Source organism: Rhinolophus sinicus, chromosome 2 (genome assembly GCF_057876585.1).
Source record: "Rhinolophus sinicus isolate RSI-liver-muscle chromosome 2, RSI-T2T, whole genome shotgun sequence".
Classification (NCBI taxonomy): Eukaryota; Metazoa; Chordata; class Mammalia; order Chiroptera; family Rhinolophidae; genus Rhinolophus; species Rhinolophus sinicus.
In genome coordinates, this window is record NC_142502.1 from 115983972 (window position 1) to 116003411 (window position 19440).

The window sequence follows — 19440 nt, forward strand, 5'->3', positions numbered from 1 at the left end:
ATAAGCAGAATAAGTTATTTATTGCCTAATAGTTATTAACTGAGAATGAAAGAGTATACTTCAAATTATTATCCTGGGCTGAAAGAGGGAAAGTAGAAGAAGAGGGTCCTGCCTAATTTCAGTACTGGTTCTATTAGTAAACAAATAGTATGCACAGAGGGGCCAGGATGCAGGTTAGTGGGAAACGCAATCTGGAGGAAATAATTGAAACAAAAACACCCGTCTTTCTAAATACCAAAAGGTATACCCCCAACAATGCAAAATCCAACTCTAAGCTGGAAGAGAGCTTAGAGAAAGATTTAAAAATGGGCAAAGCTATCCTGGGCACATGCAGAGTAAGAGAAGGTAGAGATCACAGTGCTGATAGCGGAAAAAATCAAATTTAGGCCAAAAGGCATTGAAGGAAACAAAGGAGGGCATTGTTACAATGTTAAGGGTTACAGTGCATAGTGAAGATATAAGTTATTAATATTTCATATCCCCCAAAACATCAACTTTCATAAAGCAAGGGCTGAAGGAGCTGCAAGAAGAAATAACAGGAATACTCTAATAACAGGAGACACACCAGAATGCCTCTCTCAACCAAACAAGTTGATGGAAAGGTGGTAAGGATATTAAAAAGATATTACATCTTTAATAATAAACTCTGAATCCTGAGAATACATCTTAATCTCAAGTATACAAGGAATATTCATAAAAATGAACCACATCATAGGCTATAATGAAAACTCCAATTAATTCGATAGAGTAGAAATAGCACAAAGAACAATATTAAACCACACTTCAATAAAACTAGACATTAGTAACAAAGTCAAAAAACAAAAATACCTTTCTGTTTTCGAATTCAAATTCTAAATTGCCTGTGGAACACGAGAGAAACACAGATTAGAACTGCAGAATTTTATGAAAATGATGATAAAACCATGACATATAAGTATAGGATAGAGCTAAAGCAATTATGAGAAAAAAAATTATACAATTACAGTATCAAAGGTAGAAAACAGCAAACCAAGTCGAAAGAAATAAAAAGGAAGGACTTAAGTTACAAGCAGAACCTAATGAATTAGAATGGAAAAACAGTAGTTTTTGTTTTGTTTTGTTTTTTAAGATCAGCAACATGTAGGAATCATTGGGAAAACAAACCAAGAAAAAAAGAAAAGCAAAAATAAAATTGAGGCTAAGAACTTTCAAAACCATCAAGTCCTGGCTCCTTTTTGTAACAGTCCTCCCTTAATTTATCTGTCTTCCCTCATACGTGGATATTTTGAACGTTTTCCTTGAAAACCTTAACCAGATCATCTAGTTCATTAGACAAGTTGTCTGCTTTCCATGTTCCTGAACATGACAGTGTTGCTAAATTTTCTGCCACTACATAGCAAGGATCGCCCTTCCTCCAGTTTTAATAAGATGTCTCTCACATTCCTTTAAGTTGCCTCAAAATCTAAAGGTTTATTAAGTCATTCGATGCAGTTTAGTCTTTCACTGATGCCCCTTTAAAGTCCCAGTGGCACCTGCTGCCTGGTTCCCAAACCATCCACCTTTAAGTAGAGGTCACCGTCTGTGTCCATAACTACTACTGCAAACACACTACCCCAAACTTAGAAGCTTAAACCTGCAAAAACTCATCTCCCAGTCTCTGTGGGTCAGGACTGCGGGTGTGGCTTAACTGGGTGGTTCTGACTTAGCCTTTCTGGGAGGTTGCAGTCGTCTCCAGGCTTGACTGAGGCGGGATCCTCGTCCAAGTTCACTCTTGTGGCTCCTGGTGGGGCTCAGTTCCTGGCCCGCCATGTGGACCGTCTGCAGGCTGCCTCAGTATCCTCATGGTGCCAGCTGGCTTCCTCTCAAGCAAGTGACCTGGCAGAGCAGGCAAGCCTTCATGGTGATAGCCACAGTCTTTTTATAACCTGATCTCAGAGGTGATATGCCATCACTTCTGAGATTCTGTTTGCTAGAAATAGATTTCTAAGTCTAGCCCCCACTCAAGGGGAGAGGGATGAACCTTCACTTCTTGAGGGCAGGAGGAACAATGAACTTATGGACCAACTTTAAAAACTGCCATCCAAGAATAGATCAGAAAACCTAAAAAGGAAGAACATGTGAGGTGAACCTCGTACTACAGCCCAGTAAAGCCTCGGGTATTCAAGCAGTGTGATGCTGGGGCATGGGAAAGTAGACCAGGGCAGCAGAAAGCTTAGACTGACTGAATGCTGGTGGAAAATAGTATATGATTAAGGGGTACCTCAAACCAGTATGAGAAGATGCACTTTTTAATAAGGAGTGGTGAGAGAATTGGGTAGTAACAATGGACGTAAAAGTGGATTCATTTCCAACATCATGGATAATTCCAGATTGGTCACAAATGTGCATGTAAAAACATGAAACAGTACACGTATTAGAATAAAAGACGGGTGAGGTCCCCCACTTGGGACTGGAGACCCTTTCTTAACTGTGATCCAAGTTCTCAGTACAGTGAGGAATTAAGAAACTTCTCTTCATAAAAGTACAAAAGTAAAAGGGACACAACTACAAAAAAGAAAGACTCTGTACTCCCCTCTGGCTCTCACTCGAGGACCTGCAGTGCAAGAGAACTAAAGTTTTAGGGACAAGACGAGGCCCGACTGGCAGTATGAGAAGAGTCCATCTCTACTGAACCCACAGATTCTTCCTGCTGGTTCAAAGTGTACACATATCTCCTTGATTTTTGCATTAGAAAGCAAGTAATGCAACTTAATGAAGAGGATGCAGTCTAGCATCCACTTCGTTGTCAGAAAATTGGTAACTTCTGTTAGAAACATTACAGGACATTGTACCCAGGCCTCTGTCTTATTGACTGCCCTGGAGGGGTCTAGGCTAGAAGGTTCCATGAGCTCAGGTAGGAAAGCTCAGATCAATACCTCTTCCTCCTGGGACTCTGTAGCTACTGCTCAGACCACTTTAGGTTAACTTTATTAAACTTTCTCCTTGTAAGATTTGTTCATTTATTTGTCTATAAACTTCAACAAGCCTGAAATAATCAGGTAATACATAAGAATGTATTGACCAATGCTATGATTAAAGAAGAAGAAAAATACATAACTCTGTCTACAAAGAGCTTTGATTTTATTTGGTGAGATTAGGGACATTGATCATTAATTATGAAACAATTATCAAATGAAATAGTATGTAATAAAGTGCTAACTATAAAGTTAGATATTTTGCAATGTGCTAATTGTACGGTTCAAATAACAAAATACAGTGAGAAAAGTGAGAGAGTGGTAAGGATTAGAATTGATGTGAAAAATGGGATTTGCAAGAAAGAGAGAAGGAAATGTTTTCAGTGATGGGAGATGCCATGTGATTCATACATGGAAGACCTCGGAACAGGCAAGGTCTAGGCATGCTCTCTGTACAGGAGCTGGGACTATGGGCGGTCTTGAAAGTAGTGGCGTAGCTTAGCATTGCTGCGCCAGTGTGAGGAAAACTTCAGGTGAGAAAGCCTGGCTCGCGTGGTTGGCATTTCAGGGAGGTCAACCAGCAGGAGCAGTGGGGTGCTGGGTAGACGGGGCGTTTGAGATGAGAGGCAGACGGTCCAGGAGACAGCCGTGGAAGTCCACTCGTGTACTCTTTGTTCAAATTACCAAACCAACATGAAGTTAATCATTTAAAAATTCAATTACGACAGAAGTAAAAAGAGAAGGGCCTGTATATCACCCCCAGAGACAACAGTCGGTGTATAGTCTTTGAGATGTTATTCTTAGGCTGGTGCTGGCATATAATATAATATTGATACTGTATTTGCTCTGTTTCAAACAGACTATACTGGAATTTGTTTGACAGTTTGCAGGACGAGCAGCTGATCCGAGTTTGTGGTAGTAAGAATGGTGAGAAATAAAGAAATCTAAGAAATCCCATAGAAGGAATTAATGAAGCTTAGAGAGGACTGGAAGGAAGGAATCAGAGGTGTCACCCACATTTTCAGCCAAGGAGTGTGATAATGTTACTCATAGATCAAAGCCAGACAGTTAGAAGAAAGGGTATGGATTTTAATTTAGAGATAATGAGTTTGAGGCACAGATGCACTATCCCTAGGGAATCCTGCTGAATGACTTGGAAATACAGGGAGGAGAGTTTCTGTTGGGACATGTTGTTGGGAGTAGTTTTGAAAGGTTCGTGAAAGCGGAAGCCTTCACAGAGTGATCTCCTAGGGGCACAGTGAGGAGAGCAGGGCCCTTGGGCGCTTAGGGCAAAGCAGCTTACAATGAGGTGGGAAAGACTCAGAAGTGGGAGAAGCCTTCTCCCCCGTCACCATCTCGAGGAATCTCAGCATGTCTCTGAAAAGTACTGGATGAGTGTCTGCTTAGTGATGGAGGAAATCAGAAAAAAATTTCACGCGTCTTTGAATATAGTCTAAAAACAGTCTTTTTTCCCCAAGGTAAAAGCTATGTACTCCAAGAAAATTAGACACTTCAGAAACATAAAAAAGAAAATGACACCCACCAAATTAAACCTACTAGACCACTGTTAACATTTTGGTATATTCCTTTCAAGTCTTTTTTTTCTGTGATTTTTTTTCTTAATATTGGAGACATACTGTTTATATTTTGTATTTTCACCTAATATTACAGATAAACATGTTACTGACAAATCTTCCAGCGTGTCATTTTAATTGATTGCTGTGTACTGGTCTGTAGTAAATCCTCTTCCTATTGGACATGGAGTTCGTTGGTGGAAGGCTTGAAGGGCAGGTAGGAATTAGCTAGTTGGCCAAAGAGACACAGAGACTACAAAAGCAAAAAAGGGGGAAAGGATGGCATGTTTGGAGCAGTCACTGAAGTCCTAAATTCTGGCACTATTTGAATATGTAAGGAGGTCACTAAGTGGCTCCCTGTTTATTAGTTCTTAAATTATATGTCTTTTGCCCTCTTCACTCACCGTGAGGTGGTGTTATATTGTTTGTTATTAAAGAGTTCTGTAGAAAACATAATTTAGACTTGAACTTTAGTACTTACGCTAGCACATTGAAGGAAATAATCCACCAGTGTATTTATAAGTAAAATAACAAAAATTAAAGTAACATTTTCAAACACTAAATAGATACCAAACAATACCAAAAAAGGAAGGGGGAAAAAAGGAACCAAAAATTCTGAAATAAAAACGTGTACCATCCTTTTCACTTAAGATTTGAATAATTTTTAATTACGCTCTGCAATTTCCAGCCATTTGTAATGTAGACCAATTGCTAGTTTCAGGTCAGTGGTTACTCTGCCTCTTACGCCTACCTGTGAGCCACACAGATTTTTCTAATGGCCCTCTGGAAGGCTCCTGAAGTCCTCGCCTCTCTTGTGGAGTGGCCTGGCTAACCTCCCTTCATCAGAACCTCTCCTCTGGTGCTTCTTCCTGGAGCAGTGTCTTCGTTTGAGCTCCTTTAGCAGGTCGTGTTCCTCAAGTGACAGGTTCTTCTCTGGGCAGGAGCAGACTTGTAGTGACTGAGCATGCTTGGCTTTTGAATGGACAATATTTATTTCAAACCCCAGCCAACAAAGATTAGTCAGTTAAGCCGGAAACCTTTCATAGCATCATTAGAAAAACGTCTCTTCGTATCACCTGTCAAACAACAGAAACAGTAATAGCACCACAAAACTAAATGCAGAACGTTGAAGAACAAAGTGGAGGAAAACAGTGTGTCTTCCTTAAAGGAGCATTTAAGAATGGAGTAAAGGAAAAAAACATCCTTCTGCTTTAGAAGTATCAGAGTTTAATGTAGTTCCGCCAGTTTTCACTGAGTTTGTTATAGGGCTGGAAACTGGTGCTGCAAGGACCATAAAATACAGAGCCACCTCTTCACTGACCAGAGCTCTCCGCATGCTTTAAAGGGAGCGCTCAGCCTGGAGGGTAGTTAATTTGACTAAATGGAGGAGATTTGGTGACTTCCTTTTTAAAAAATTGCACTCATACTTGGAAAAGCTTATTCTTGATATTTGTCACTCATATCAGTTACTTGTGGTTTGTGTTTCAGTCAGTTTTGTGGGTTGGATTTATCTTATATTTATAATTTGGAATGTTTTGGTGTCTTTCAGCTTTAGGGTACTTATGCAATAGAATAAGAACTCCAAAGCCATTTTAGGTAGAAATAAATTAATTCATACTCTACTTATGTTCTAGGACCCTTCTTGGTGATGAGAAAGCAATTTTATTGTCTTTAAGATTAATGTAAACCTAAGATCACTTTAGTGCAGTATTTCCTGTTTGAAGTCCTTGGGCCAAAGGGATGATGAGGAAAATGCTGCCAGGAAGTCCTTGAAAAGAGGGGAAGACAAAAAAAAAAAAAAAAAAAAAAAAGAGGGGAAGACTTTTCCTCAGAAAATTGTTGAGAAGTTCGATGGTGACCTTTGCAGCAAGAAGTTTTCAATTAACACTTGAGAACCTACTAGATAATATAATGTGTTGGTTGGCACCTCTGGCTGAAGCGAGCTTATCTAGTTACAAGTTAGACCTTCTTCCTTTTGCAAATGTAACCTATTTATTTGCTTTTCCTTTTAGCATAATTCTCCATCCAGTGATGACAGTTCAGACTACAGTCTTGACTCAGATGTTGAACATACAGAAAGTTTCCACAAGAAAAGAACTGGTTTCTACAGGGATTATGACATTCCATTTCCTCAGGTATCACCTTTTATTGTGATAAAATATATATAACATCAAATTTACCATTTTAACCATTTTTAAATGTACAATTTACTGGCATGAAGCACATTCATGGTGTTGTGCAGCCATCCCCACCATCTGTCTCCAGAACTTTGTCTCCCTCCCAAACAGACGCTGTGTCCCCATTAGGCAGCAGCACCCCAGCCCCCTCCAGCCCCTGGCGACCACCGTTCTTTTCTGTCTCCATGAGTCTGCCCACCCAAGGGGCCTCATGTAGGTGGACCTCATGCAGTATCTGGTTTTTATACTTAAGTATCCTCAGGGTCCATCCATGCTGTAGCGTGTGGCAGAATTTCCTTCCTTTTAAGCTGACTGACAGTCCCCTGCGTGTGTAGACCACCTCACTGTGTCTGCCAGCCCTTTCTGTGTTTCTCTTCTGCCGCCTTTATAGTTGAGTTTGCTCAGTGAGCGGCCATCGAATAAGTAGGTTTTAATAAAATGTCTTCTTTAAAATTTGAAAGGAATCATCCTCTAGTTAACAATTTTATCCAGTTAGGTGCATATTAGAATATATGTGTGTATAATCCGCAGTGTGCCTCATGGTTTTGGAGTGAATGGTGCTGCCATTTCATTTCTCAGAACATTTTAACAACTATTCATTGGAATTATTTTTACCACTAATGGCAAAATTTCAAATAGTCCTGTTCAGCAAATGCTGACGTGGTGCTTAAATGTCATCATTTGCAGTTGGATTTTTGTTTGTTTGTTTGTTTGTTTGTTTAGAAATAGTCAAAAATCATTTGGAGACTCTTCCAGTGAATGAGAAAAATGCTCAGGATGGGCATTGTTATTTCAGATAGTGTCAAGTAAGAGATTTTTAAAATTTGAAAATATCAGGCAGTCAGATTTTTGAGCTCTTGATTCATACACTGTCACTAAAAGTAACTGCAGAAGAGGAGGTACAGAATATTTGAAACAGTGGCAGAAGTATCGCAATAAATGCATAGCCTTGTCTGGGGGCCACTCTGCATGGCAGTCAGTCCCTACACACAGACAAGAGCACATTTGTTTTAAGTGACTCATGTTTTTTTAAACACTAGAGTTATTTATTATTTATTAACAATAACTCTAGTGTTTAAAATAATTACATTGTGTCTGTGGGGATGACCTCTGTATATCCCCACAGACACAATGTAATTGTTTTTGTTTCAAAAATCAGTTAAATTTAAAAATGTTTCATTTCCAGTGCTCTCCCTCCATTTCTTCATGTAGAGCTGAGTTTCAATCTGTTATCATTTTCTTGTAACCTGCGGGACTTTTAGTCTTTTATTAACATTTCTTGCAGTGCAGGCTTGCTGTCCATAAAGTCTCTCAGCTGTTATTTGTTGGGAAATTGTTTCTTTCACTCCTATTTTTAATAATTATTTTAAGGACTTACAGAAACATTGCCACAAGGGCCCCTGTGTGTCTTTCAGCCAGACCGGTGGTTAATGCTTAACCACTTGTGGTTTGCTCTAACCTCTATCTCACCCCTCCTCTCCTCTTCCCAGGGTCTGATTTGCCTTTAAACCCACCTATTAGGTTCTTCATTTCAACATTTGTATTTTCACATCTAGAAATCATTTGATTCCTTTTTAGACCTTCAAAGTAAGTTTTATAGTTTTCAGTTCTCTGCTGCAAGTTTCATGTCTTTTACTTGAAAAGAGCAAGCACAGATATTTTAAAATCTGTGTCAAATAAATCCAGTGTCTGGAGTCCATATTTCTATTAGCTGTTTTTGTGGTTCTCTTTCATGGGACTTGTCTCATCTGCCTGGATGTTTGTTTTTGTACTGTGTGCTGAGCAATGTTTTTGCAAAATGTAGTGCATTTTATGGCAATAATTTGAGGCCTCGGGGGATGTTCATTTCCTCCAGAGAGGATTTTCACCTGCTCCTGCCGGGTTCCTGGTTCCCTTCCCAGATTTCATTCCAGAGTCAGGACTTGAGACCTTTCTGGGCCAGCGATGACTTGAGGTTGGCCGGCAGCCTCCGCGTCACATTTTGAGATTCCCCTCAAATTGGCAGGTGGGGGTTGCTAAGGTGTCCACTTTTTCCAGACTCTGGACTCTCCTTGTCCTCCTGAGATTCCAGGGATAATGGGAAGTGCTCTGGACCTCAGCTGATGCCGCTCACTCGGGACTGTGACCGGCTCCTTGGATGACGGTCCAGTGACCTTCACTCATTGTTAGCTCTCCAATGGCTACTGTGGCCTCAGAAAAAACACCTTGTCTATCTTTATCTTCTGTACTGTTTTTTAGGAGGAAGATGCTCTGATGGGAGAATGGAGCCTGCCGTTAGGCAGAGAGAAAGTCCGTGCCATTTCCCCCACGTGTTTAGAGTTGACTCACTGCGATTAGAAAATGCCCTAAGTACACCCTAAAACCCCATTTTCTTAAATAACAGGGATCTGCTATATAACTTGTACAAAATCACAGGCCCACAACTGAATGTAGTGGTAACATCCAGCTAGTAAATGAGAGGACCTGCTATGGCTTCCCTTTGCGCCTCCTGCTCCTAGTCCCAGGGGCCGCGTTTGCAGAGATTGCGCGGCCAGCAGTGGAGGTGGGCTGATAACCAGACAGCACAGCGGTCAGAGGAGTCAGTCTTTTTTCTTATAACCTTCCCGGGGCTGTTATCTCCTTGCAGGACTCTGCTGGTGCATGCGTTTTGTTCCTTCTGAGTGAGGAGTACGCGGGGCCAAGGGAGACAGTCCAGTGCCCAAGCCGCTCTGTGACCTGCTCCATTCAGGGCTTCCCGAGGCTCACACCGTGGCGAGCACTCCGGGCCACACCAGCCCTCAGCAAGTGACACGAGCCTTCCTGTGCACAAGCGGCCCTGGCCGGTGTCCGCCTCATTTGAGGGCTTTTAGGAATATTTCAGTTGGGAAAACTAGGGAGGAGATCAATTGAAAGGGATACATCTATGTTTTTTTAATTAAAGTTTATTGAGGTGACAATGGTTAGTAAAGTTACATAGATTTCAAGTGTACAATTCTATATTACATAATCTGTAAATCCCATTGTGTGTTCACCACCCAGAGTCAGTTCTCCTTCCATCACCATATATTTGATCCCTCTTATCCTCATCTCCCACCCCCCTCCACCCTTACCCTCTGGTAACCACTAAACTATTGTCTGTGTCTATGAGTTTTTGTTTCTCATTTGTTTGTCTTGTTCTTTTGTTGCTTTTGGTTTATATACCACACATCAGTGAAATCATATGGTTCTCTGCTTTTTCTCTCTGACTTATTTCACTTAGCATTACACTCTCAAGATCCATCCATGTTGTCACAAATGTTCCTACATCATCTTTTCTTACCGCCGAATAGTATTCCATTGTGTACATATACCACAACTTCTTTATCCATTCATCTATCAAAGGACATTTTGGTTGTTTCCATGTCTTGGCCACTGTAAACAAAGCTGCAATGAACATTGGAGCACCCGTGACTTTATGGATAAATGTTTGCAAATTTTTTGAGTAGATACCCAGGAGAGGGATTGCTGGGTCATATGGTAATTCTATTCGTAATTTTTTGAGGAACCTCCACACTGTCTTCCATAGCCACAAACAGTGTATGAGGGTTTGTTTTTTCCCACAGCCTCTTCAACACTTGTTACTATTTGTCTTGTTGATGATAGCCGTTCTAACTGGGGTGAGGTGATATCTCATTGTGGTTTTTATTTGCATTTCTCTGATGATTAGTGATGTTGAGCATTTTTTCATGTGTCTATTTGCCATTTGTATGTCCTCTTTGGAGAAATGTCTCTTAGGTCCTCTGCCCATTTTTCAATTGGATTGTTTGTCTTTTTGTTGTTGAGTTGCATGAGTTCCTTGTATATTCTGGATACTAGCCCCTTATCGGATGCACTGTTTGCAAAAATCTTCTCCCATTCAGTTGGTTGCCTTTTTATTTTGTCAATGGTTTCTTTTGCTGTGCAGAAGCTTTTAAATTTGATATAGTCCCATTAATTTATTTTAGCTTTTACTTCTCTTGTCTTTGGAGTCAAATTCATAAAATGCTCTTTGAACCCAAGGTCCATAAGTTTAGTACCTATGTTTTCTTCTATGCAGTTTATCGTATCAGGTCTTATGCTTAAGTCTTTGATCCATTTTGAATTAATTTTGGTACATGGTGACAGCTAGCAGTCCAGTTTCATTCTTTTCCATGTGGCTGTCCAATTCTCCAGCACCATTTATTGAAGAGGCTTTCTTTTCACCATTGTATGTTTTTTGCTTCTTTGTCAAAAATTATCTGTCCATATTTATGTGGTTTTATTTCTGGGTTCTCAGTTCTATTCCATTGGTCTATGTGTCTGTTTTTCTGCCAATGCCATGCTGTTTTGATTATGGTAACCCTGTAGTGCAAGCTAAAGTCAGGGGGTGTGATACCTCCAGTATTGTTATTTTTTCTTAAGATTGCTTTGGCTATTCGGGGTCTTCTGTGGTTCCAAACAAATCTGATGATTTTTTGTTCTATTTCTTTAAAAAATGCCTTTTGGATTTTGATGGGGATTACGTGAAATCTGTATATTGCTTTGAGTAATATGGCCATTTTAACTGTGTTGATTCTTCCAATCCATGAGCACGGAATGTCTTTCCATTTCTTTGTGTCTTCTTCAATTTCTTTTAAAAATGTCTTATAGTTTTCAGCATATAGGTCTTTCACATCCTTGGTTAAGTTTATTCCTAGGTATTTTATTCTTTTTGCTGCAATTGCAAAAGGAATTGTTTTTTGTATTTCTTTTTCTGAGATTTCATTGTTAGTATATAGGAATGCAATGGACTTTTCTACGTTGATTTTGTAGCCAGCAATTTTGCTGTATTCGTTGATTGTTTCTAGTAGCTTTTTGGTGGAGTCTTTAGGGTTTTCTATATATAGCATCATGTCATATGCAAAGAGTGACAATTTAACTTCTTCATTCCCAATTTGGATGCCTTTTATTTCTCTCTCTTGACTGATTGCTCTGGCGAGGACTTCCAACACTATGTTGAAAAGCAGAGGTGATAGGGGACAGCCCTGTCGTGTTCCTGAACGTAGAGCAAAGGGCTTCAGTTTTTCACCATTAATTATGAGATTAGCTGAGGGCTTGTCATATATGGCCTTTGTTATGTTGAGGTATTTTCCTTCCATACCTATTTTATTAAGTGTGTTAATCATAAATGGATGTTGTATCTTGTCAAATGCTTTTTCTGCATCAATTGATATAATCATATGATTTTTGTCCTTTATTCTGTTTATGTGATGTATCACATTGATGGATATGCGGGTGTTGAACCATCCTTGTGCCCCGGGGATGAACCCCACTTGGTCGTGATGAATAATCTTTTTAATGCATTGTTGCATTCGATTTGCTAGAATTTTGTTTAGGATTTTTGCATCTGTATTCATCAGAGATATTGGTCTGTAGTTCTCTTTTTGTGTTGTCTCTACCAGGTTTTGGTATCGGTAATGTTGGCCTCATAAAATGAGTTAGGGAGTACTATCTCTTCTTCAATTTTTCGGAAGAGTTTGAGCAGGGCAGGTATTAGATCCTCTTTGAATGTTTGGTAGAATTCACTAGTGAAGCCATCTGGTCCCGGACATTAGCTTTGGGGAAGATTTTGGATGACTGATCCAATTTTGTTACTGGTGATCGGTCTGTTTAGATTTTCCAGTTCTTCATGGTTCAGCCTAGGAAGGCTATATGTTTCTAAGAACTTGTCTATTTCTTCTAGGTTATTGAATTTAGTGACATATAGTCCTTCATAGTATTCTTGGCTGATCCTTTGTATTTCTGTGGCATCCGTGATAACTTCCCCTTTTTCATTTCGGATTTTGTTTATTAGTGTCTTCTCTCTTTTTATCTTAGTGAGTCTAGCCAAGGGTTTGTCAATTTTGTTAATCTTTTCTAAGAACCAGCTCTTTGTTACATTAATTTGTTCTATTGTCTTTTGTTCCCTATTTCATTTAGTTCTGCTCTGATTTTTATTATTTCCTTTCTACTGCTGACCTTGGGTTTCATTTGTTTTTCTTTTTCTAGTTCTTTAAGGTATAATGCGAGGTTATTTTGCGGGGGGGTTTCTTATTTCTTGAGATATGCCTGTAAGGATATAAATTTCCCTCTTAAAATTGCTTTCGCTACATCCCAAAAATTTTGGTAGGATGTATTTTCATTGTCATTTGTTTCTATGTATCTTTTGATCTCTCCTCTAATTTCTTCTTTGACCCCGTTCTTCTTTAAATATATGTTGTTTAATCTCCATGTATTTGTGGTTTTTCCTGCTTTTTTGCAGTTGATACCCAATTTCAAAGCCTTGTGATCAGAGAATATGCTTGGTATGAGCTCAGTCTTCTTAAAATTGTTGAGGTTAGTTTTATGTCCCAGTATATGGTCTATCCTTGAGAATGTTCCATGTACACTAGAAAAAAATGTATAGTCTGATGTTTAGGATGAAGTGCTCTGTAAGTATCAGTTATGTCCATATCATCTAATGTTTCATATAGAGCTGCTATTTCATTGTTTATTTTCTTTTTGGATGATCTATCCATAGCTATAAATGATGTGTTTAGGTCCCCCAGTATAACAGTGTTAGGCCAGTTTCTCCCTTTAGTTCTGTTAGTAGTTGCTTGGTATATTTAGGTGCTCCCTGATTGGGGGCATAAATATTGATGACTGTTACGTCTTCTTGTTGTATAGTCCCCTTTACCATTATGAAATGTCCATCTTTGTCTCTTGTTACCTTTTTCACCCTGAAGTCTGTTTCACCTGATATCAGTATATCTACATCTGATTTTCTCTGGGTACCATTTGCTTGGAGTGTCAATTTCCACACTTTCACTGAGTCTATGCTTGTCCTTGTAGCTGAGATGCATCTCTTGGAGACAGCATATGGTTGGGTTTAGTTTTGTGATCCAATCTGCTACTCTGTGCCTTTTTATGGGTGAGTTCAGTCCATATACATTTAGGGTGATTATTGATATGTGAGGATTTCCTGTCATTCTATCTTTAGTTTTCTGGTAATACTGTGTCTCCATTGTTTCTTTGCCTTTTTGTTGTTGTCTATTATTTCTGTGTGGTGGTATTCTATGATGTTTCCCTCTGTTTCTTCTTTTATTACAGTATATATTTCAGTTCTGGATTTTTTTTAAGTGGTTCCCCTTAAGTTCATGTAAAAGAAAGTTTGATATTTAGAGTAGTCCATTTTCTTTAGCACTCCTACTTTCTCCATTCCCATATTCCAATTCAGGCCTTTACTCTCCACCTTTTTATGTTTTAGTTGCCACAAATTGTCCCTGTTGATGGTGGTTAAATAGCCTCCTTTAGTATTTCTTGTAGTGCAGGTCGTGTGTTAGAAAATTCCCTCAGCTTCTGTATGTCTGGAAAAGTCTTTATTCCTCCTTCATACCTAAAGGATATCTTTGCTGGGTATATTATTCTTGGCTCATAATTTTTCTCTTTCAATAGTTTGAATATTTGGTTCCACTCCCTCCTGACTTGTAGAGTTTCTGCTGACAAATCTGATGAGAATCTAATGGGCTTCCCTTTGTAGGTTACCGTCTTCTTTTCCCTGGCTGCCTTGAGGATTCTTTCTTTGTTGTTGATTTTTGACAGCTTCAATACAATGTGCCTTGGAGAAGGCCTGTTGGGCTTGAGGTAATTAGGTGTTCTATGTGCTTCTTGGATTCAAGGATCCAGTTCTTTACAGAAGTTTGGGAAGTTCTCATCGACTATTTGTTGTATATACTCTCTGTTCCGTTCTCTCTTTCTTCTCCTTCTGGTATGCCCATTATTCTTATATTGCTCTTTCTGATGGAGTCGGGAAGTTCTTGTAGAGTTCTTTCATTTCTTTTAAGTCTCAAGTCTCTTTCTTCTCCCATCCATGTCATTTCCTGGTTTCTATCGTTGATGTCACTGATTCTTTCCTCCATCTGGTCAACTCTACTACCTAATCTGGGCTTTTCATTCTTCATTTCTTCTATTGAGTTCTTAATCTCCAGAAATTCAATATGGTTCTTTTTAAAAATTTCAATCTCTTTGGTGTAATGTTCATGTTGTTCTTTGATTGTGTTTCTGAGTTCATTAAACTGCCTTTCTGTGTTTTCTTGCATCTCGTTGAGTTTTTTGAGAACTGCAATCTTGAATTCTCTGTCATGTAAGTCACATATTTCCATATCTTTAAGTTCCTTTTCTGGAGACTTTTTACTTTCTTTTTGAGCTGTCTTGTTGCCTTGGTTATTCATGGCAATTACTGATTTATTATTTCTCTTCCTAGACATCTACAGGAGTGGCTTCTGCAACAGGTTGATAGGAAGAGGTCTTTCTTTTGTTTTCCAGTACTTGTTGGTAGAATGTTTTATTTTCTCTTCAGCTGCAGCCTTTTTTTTCCTCTCTCACACGGTAGTGCTATGTTTTCTCTGCACTATTCCAGCTTCTCACACAATGGGGGGATTCCCTGGGAGACGGGCTTCTCCTCTGTTAATAGTTCACCTGGGAGAAGGAATTCACATATTATGGTATGGATTTTTAAGTGTCCTGTGTGTACAAGTGTTGAGACATGGTACATGGAAAACGAAAAGTGAATAAAACATAGTGACCAGCAAGGATCAATGAGCACTATGGGATTCGATAATATCAGAGTAGCATTTAGTTTTAAATAGAGTCCTAGATAGGTACTGACCAAGACGCAGAAGTGATAACCATCTTTCCCCTTCTTTCTCCCGACTCTCTGGGGGAGGAGAGATGTCCTGTGTTACTGTCAATTCCTATATATAACTGAAAAGTCCTGGTAACGATTGTCTGTTTTCACTTAGCGTGGACATATATCAGGAAGCTACCTGACATCAAGGAAGAGTCAACATAACAAACAGTTTAAAAGCAGGGAATATGGTGAATACAGTACCTACAGTGATGACAACTTCGGTGCCTACAGTGATGACAACTTCGGCGCCTACAGTCAGGGGACAGAGGGAGATTTTGCCAGTCAGCTGAAACAATACAGACAAGCTAAAGAAACTTCCAGTACTGCTTTAGGATCACCGTTTTCTAAAGAGCCAGGGAAGAAACCAAGAATGAAAGGAATTCAGCAAGGTAAGTTTGCAGCTGTCAGTCTGTTTTTGAATATGACAACCTTATTAAAACAGGTAGCTATGGGAGTGAAAACTTAATTTCTTAGCCCTTTCTCTAGATCAGCTTATTCTTGTGTTTCTGAATTTGTTTTTATTTATTTTGCAGACCTTGAGGATAAAAATCCACAAATATTTCAATCTCATGATATCTTAATATTTGAATTAGAAAGATATCCTAATATTTAAAAAGTATAAAACAAGTTTCCTGCTATGTCCTGTCCCCCACCCCTTTGGTATGATAGAAGTCTACTGAGAAAAAGTAACCTACCTTTTTCAGTTGTCTCTGTTCCTCTACGGATTACTTTATATATTTTAGACCTGCGAGGATGGAATTCTGGGGAGCTATTCTATTTTTAGGCTTTAAAATGTGACAGTCATCTCTGTTATGCAAGTGTACTTAGTACTATGGACATCCTTCAAAGTTGGAAATAAGAACATTATCTAAAGAAATTTCTAGAGTCATCACTTATTCATCTGCTATATTGAGGCACATTGTTCCTGGAAAGACCAGGGCAAGTTGCCATAGAAACCGTGAGTCACCTAAGGGTCAAATCAACCTTGACAGTTGGCCAGTCAGTGTGTCTGCTTCAAGAAAACTGGAGCAAGATGTGACTAAGGTTAAATAGTGAGCATGCAACCCATCCTTTAATTGGCATTGAGAAAAGGAATCAAATATAAGTGAATTTGGTTATTTCCATGGCTTTGTTTTTTCTTGATTTCCTAGAAACATTCCTTTGAAAAATATGAATCTAGACTTTGCTGAACTAAAGAGAAAGGAATTTATACATCTGCTACTGTAATTATTATATAAGCCTGTTCCTGGAGTCTAGACACAGTGGTGTCAGGGTCATTCCACATGGACTGTAGAGGCCTGGTCATGTCTTCCCAGCTGGGGTTTTTCCTTCCATGCTCTCCCTGTTTGTTCTGTTACAGAACTGAGTACTGCATTTTATTTTTGACATTCGTTTTCCCTCTGGATTATGAAAGTAATATATGGTCAAATGCAGAACACTTTTTCTATGTGTAGAAAAGATAACCCAGCAAAGATCAAAGATAAAACAAAATAATTTGAATCTCTACATCTAGAGGTGATTACCTATTACATTTTCAGTATACATTCTTTGAGAATTTTTCTGACAATTATTATTTTATTTTATTTTTTTATTGGTGAAGGGAAACAGGACTTTTCTTGGGGAACAGTGTGTACTTCCAGGACTTTTTTCCAAGTAAAGTTGTTGTCCTTTCAATCTTAGTTGTGGAGGGTGTCGTTCAGCTTCAAGTTGTTGTACTTTCAGTCTTAGTTCTGGAGGGTGCAGCTCAGCTCCAGGTCCAGTTGCGGTTGCTAGTTGCAGGGGGCACAGCCCACCATCCCTTGCGGGACTCGAGGAATTGAACCAGCAACCTTCCGGTTGCGAGTCCACTGGCCCATGTGGGAATTGAACCGGCAGTCTTTGGAGTTAGTAGCACGGAGCTCCAACCACCTGAGCCACCGGGCCGGCCCCTCTGACAATTATTTTTAACAAGAAAATATACATGCTGTTGTAATTTGTTTTTTCCCCTTTAATTTTGAACTTATACTTATGTTAATGAGTAGCTTTTAATGCCTGCATTCTATTGAATTAAATAGATAAACCATAATTTGTCTCAGAAATTGTTAGGTTAGTTTGATAGTAATTATTTGAGACTTAAGTTGCATGAGTTTTTTAAAATTCTGTGATTAACCCTGCATAGTTATACATATCTCAGAAAACATCTCAGCAAACATTTTTCTTAAGAATAAATTCTGAAATGTAGAATTGAGTCAAAAGTCATAGCCACACATTTGAAGATATTTGATTCATACACCAAGTTGATATCCAAAAAAATGTTGTACTGTTTATAATACCCCTGCCAGTATGCAAAAATGCCAAGCTCTGAATCCCTACCATGCTATTCTTTGAAGTGAAAATTGCTGTGTCATTTTTAAATTTTCATTTCTTTGATTTCTTTTAATGAGGTGAAACATTTTTTTCATATATTTGTTTATTGACTTTTGTAGGTTTAAGATCATTAGAAAACTTACTAGTTCAATATGACTTTGGTTAACTGAGAATTCACTTTGTATTGTAACTTCCTACCCTAATATATAATTTTTGTAATTTGGGTATCTTTTGAAATACTTTTAAATACGAAGTTTTTCCAAAGTAAAAGACAAGTATAAATTTTATTTGGAGATGTTTGTGTGTGTATTAACTACTAAAAATTATCAATGGAAACTCAATTTACTACAAAGGAGCCATTAATAACCTGTTTTCCCGAAAATAAGACCTAGCCGGACAATCAGCTCTAATGCGTCTTTTGGAACAAAAATTAGTATGAGACCCGGTATTTTTGCTCCAAAAGACGCATTAGAGCTGATTGTCCGGCTAGGTCTTATTTTCGGGGAATCACGGTACCAACAACATCTTCCTTAGAGATTAATGTAATATTTAATTCTCTTAAAAAGCCTTGTTAATTGCTTATTCTAAGGAAAATTGAAAAGAATCAAACTAGATTTGACTTCTCCAGCGATGTACATCCTGTTTCTTGCCTTCCTTTTGTTCTTTTTTTTTTTTTTTTTTTTTTTTTTTTTAATTTATTTAAGTCAAGTTGTTGTCCTTTCAATCTTAGTTGTGGAGGGTGCTGTTCAGCTTCAAGTTGTTGTTCTTTCAGTCTTAGTTGTGGAGGGCGCAGCTCAGCTCCAGGTCCAGTTGCCGTTGCTAGTTGCAGGGGGCACAGCCCACCATCCCTTGCGGGAGTCGAACTGGCAACCTTGTGGTTCAGAGGACACGCTCCAACCAACTGAGCCATCCGGGAGCTCAGCGGTAGCTCAGTTCAAGGTGCCATGTTCAATTTTAGTTGCAGGGGGCGCTGCCCACCATCCCTTGCGGGACTCGAGGAATTGAACTGGCAACCCTGTGGTTGAGAGCCCGTGCTCCAACCAACAACTGAGCCATCCGGGAGGCAGCTCAGCTCAAGGTGCTGTGTTCAATCTTAGTTGCAGGGGGCAGAGCCCACCATCCCTTGCGGGACTCGAGGAATTGAACTGGCAACCTTGTGGTTGAGAGCCCACTGGCCCATGTGGGAATCGAACCGGCAGCCTTCGGAGTTAGGAGCACGGAGCTCTAACTGCCTGAGCCACCAGGCCGGCCCCCCTTTTGTTCTTAACATCCCTTAAGAAACAAAAGAATAAGAAACAGTGCCCAAGAAGTAAAATGTACAGATTTAATTAATTGTTTTCATTGAATCTGAAGGGGAAAGAAAGAATGTCTGTACATTATAGACTGTTTAAAATAAGCTGTCCGCTACAAACTAATGTATTGACAGGTATGCTATTTTCTATAATATTCGAAGTATGTTTTAACTTTTTTAGGTATCGAACAGAGGGTCAAAAGTTTTAACGTTGGTCGTGGACGAGGTTTGCCGAAGAAAATCAAACGCAGAGACCGTGGGGGAAGAGCCAGTAAAGGGCCCAATGTGTTTTCAGGAACGGATGACTTTCAAGAGGTACTGAGAGTTTATACTCAGTGAGGAGAGGGGCTTCTCTATCTTCTGATTTACTACAAAGGAAGCACTGTGATTTGAATGCTACTTTCCTAGCAAATGCAAACTTCCAGTTCAGATCTGATGAGTACAAATAAGTTCCAAA

General features: G+C 39.2%; 1 protein-coding gene across 1 annotated transcript in view; it reads left to right on the forward strand.

Moving 5' to 3' along the window:
• Positions 1-19440, forward strand: part of ZC3H6 (zinc finger CCCH-type containing 6) — a 54599-nt gene that overhangs the window by 20447 nt on the left and 14712 nt on the right. Inside the window, exons 3-5 of the mRNA XM_019714518.3 lie at positions 6520-6642; positions 15459-15735; positions 19165-19298. Coding sequence (XP_019570077.3) covers positions 6520-6642; positions 15459-15735; positions 19165-19298 — 534 coding nt within the window. The remainder of the gene's footprint in view (positions 1-6519; positions 6643-15458; positions 15736-19164; positions 19299-19440) is intronic.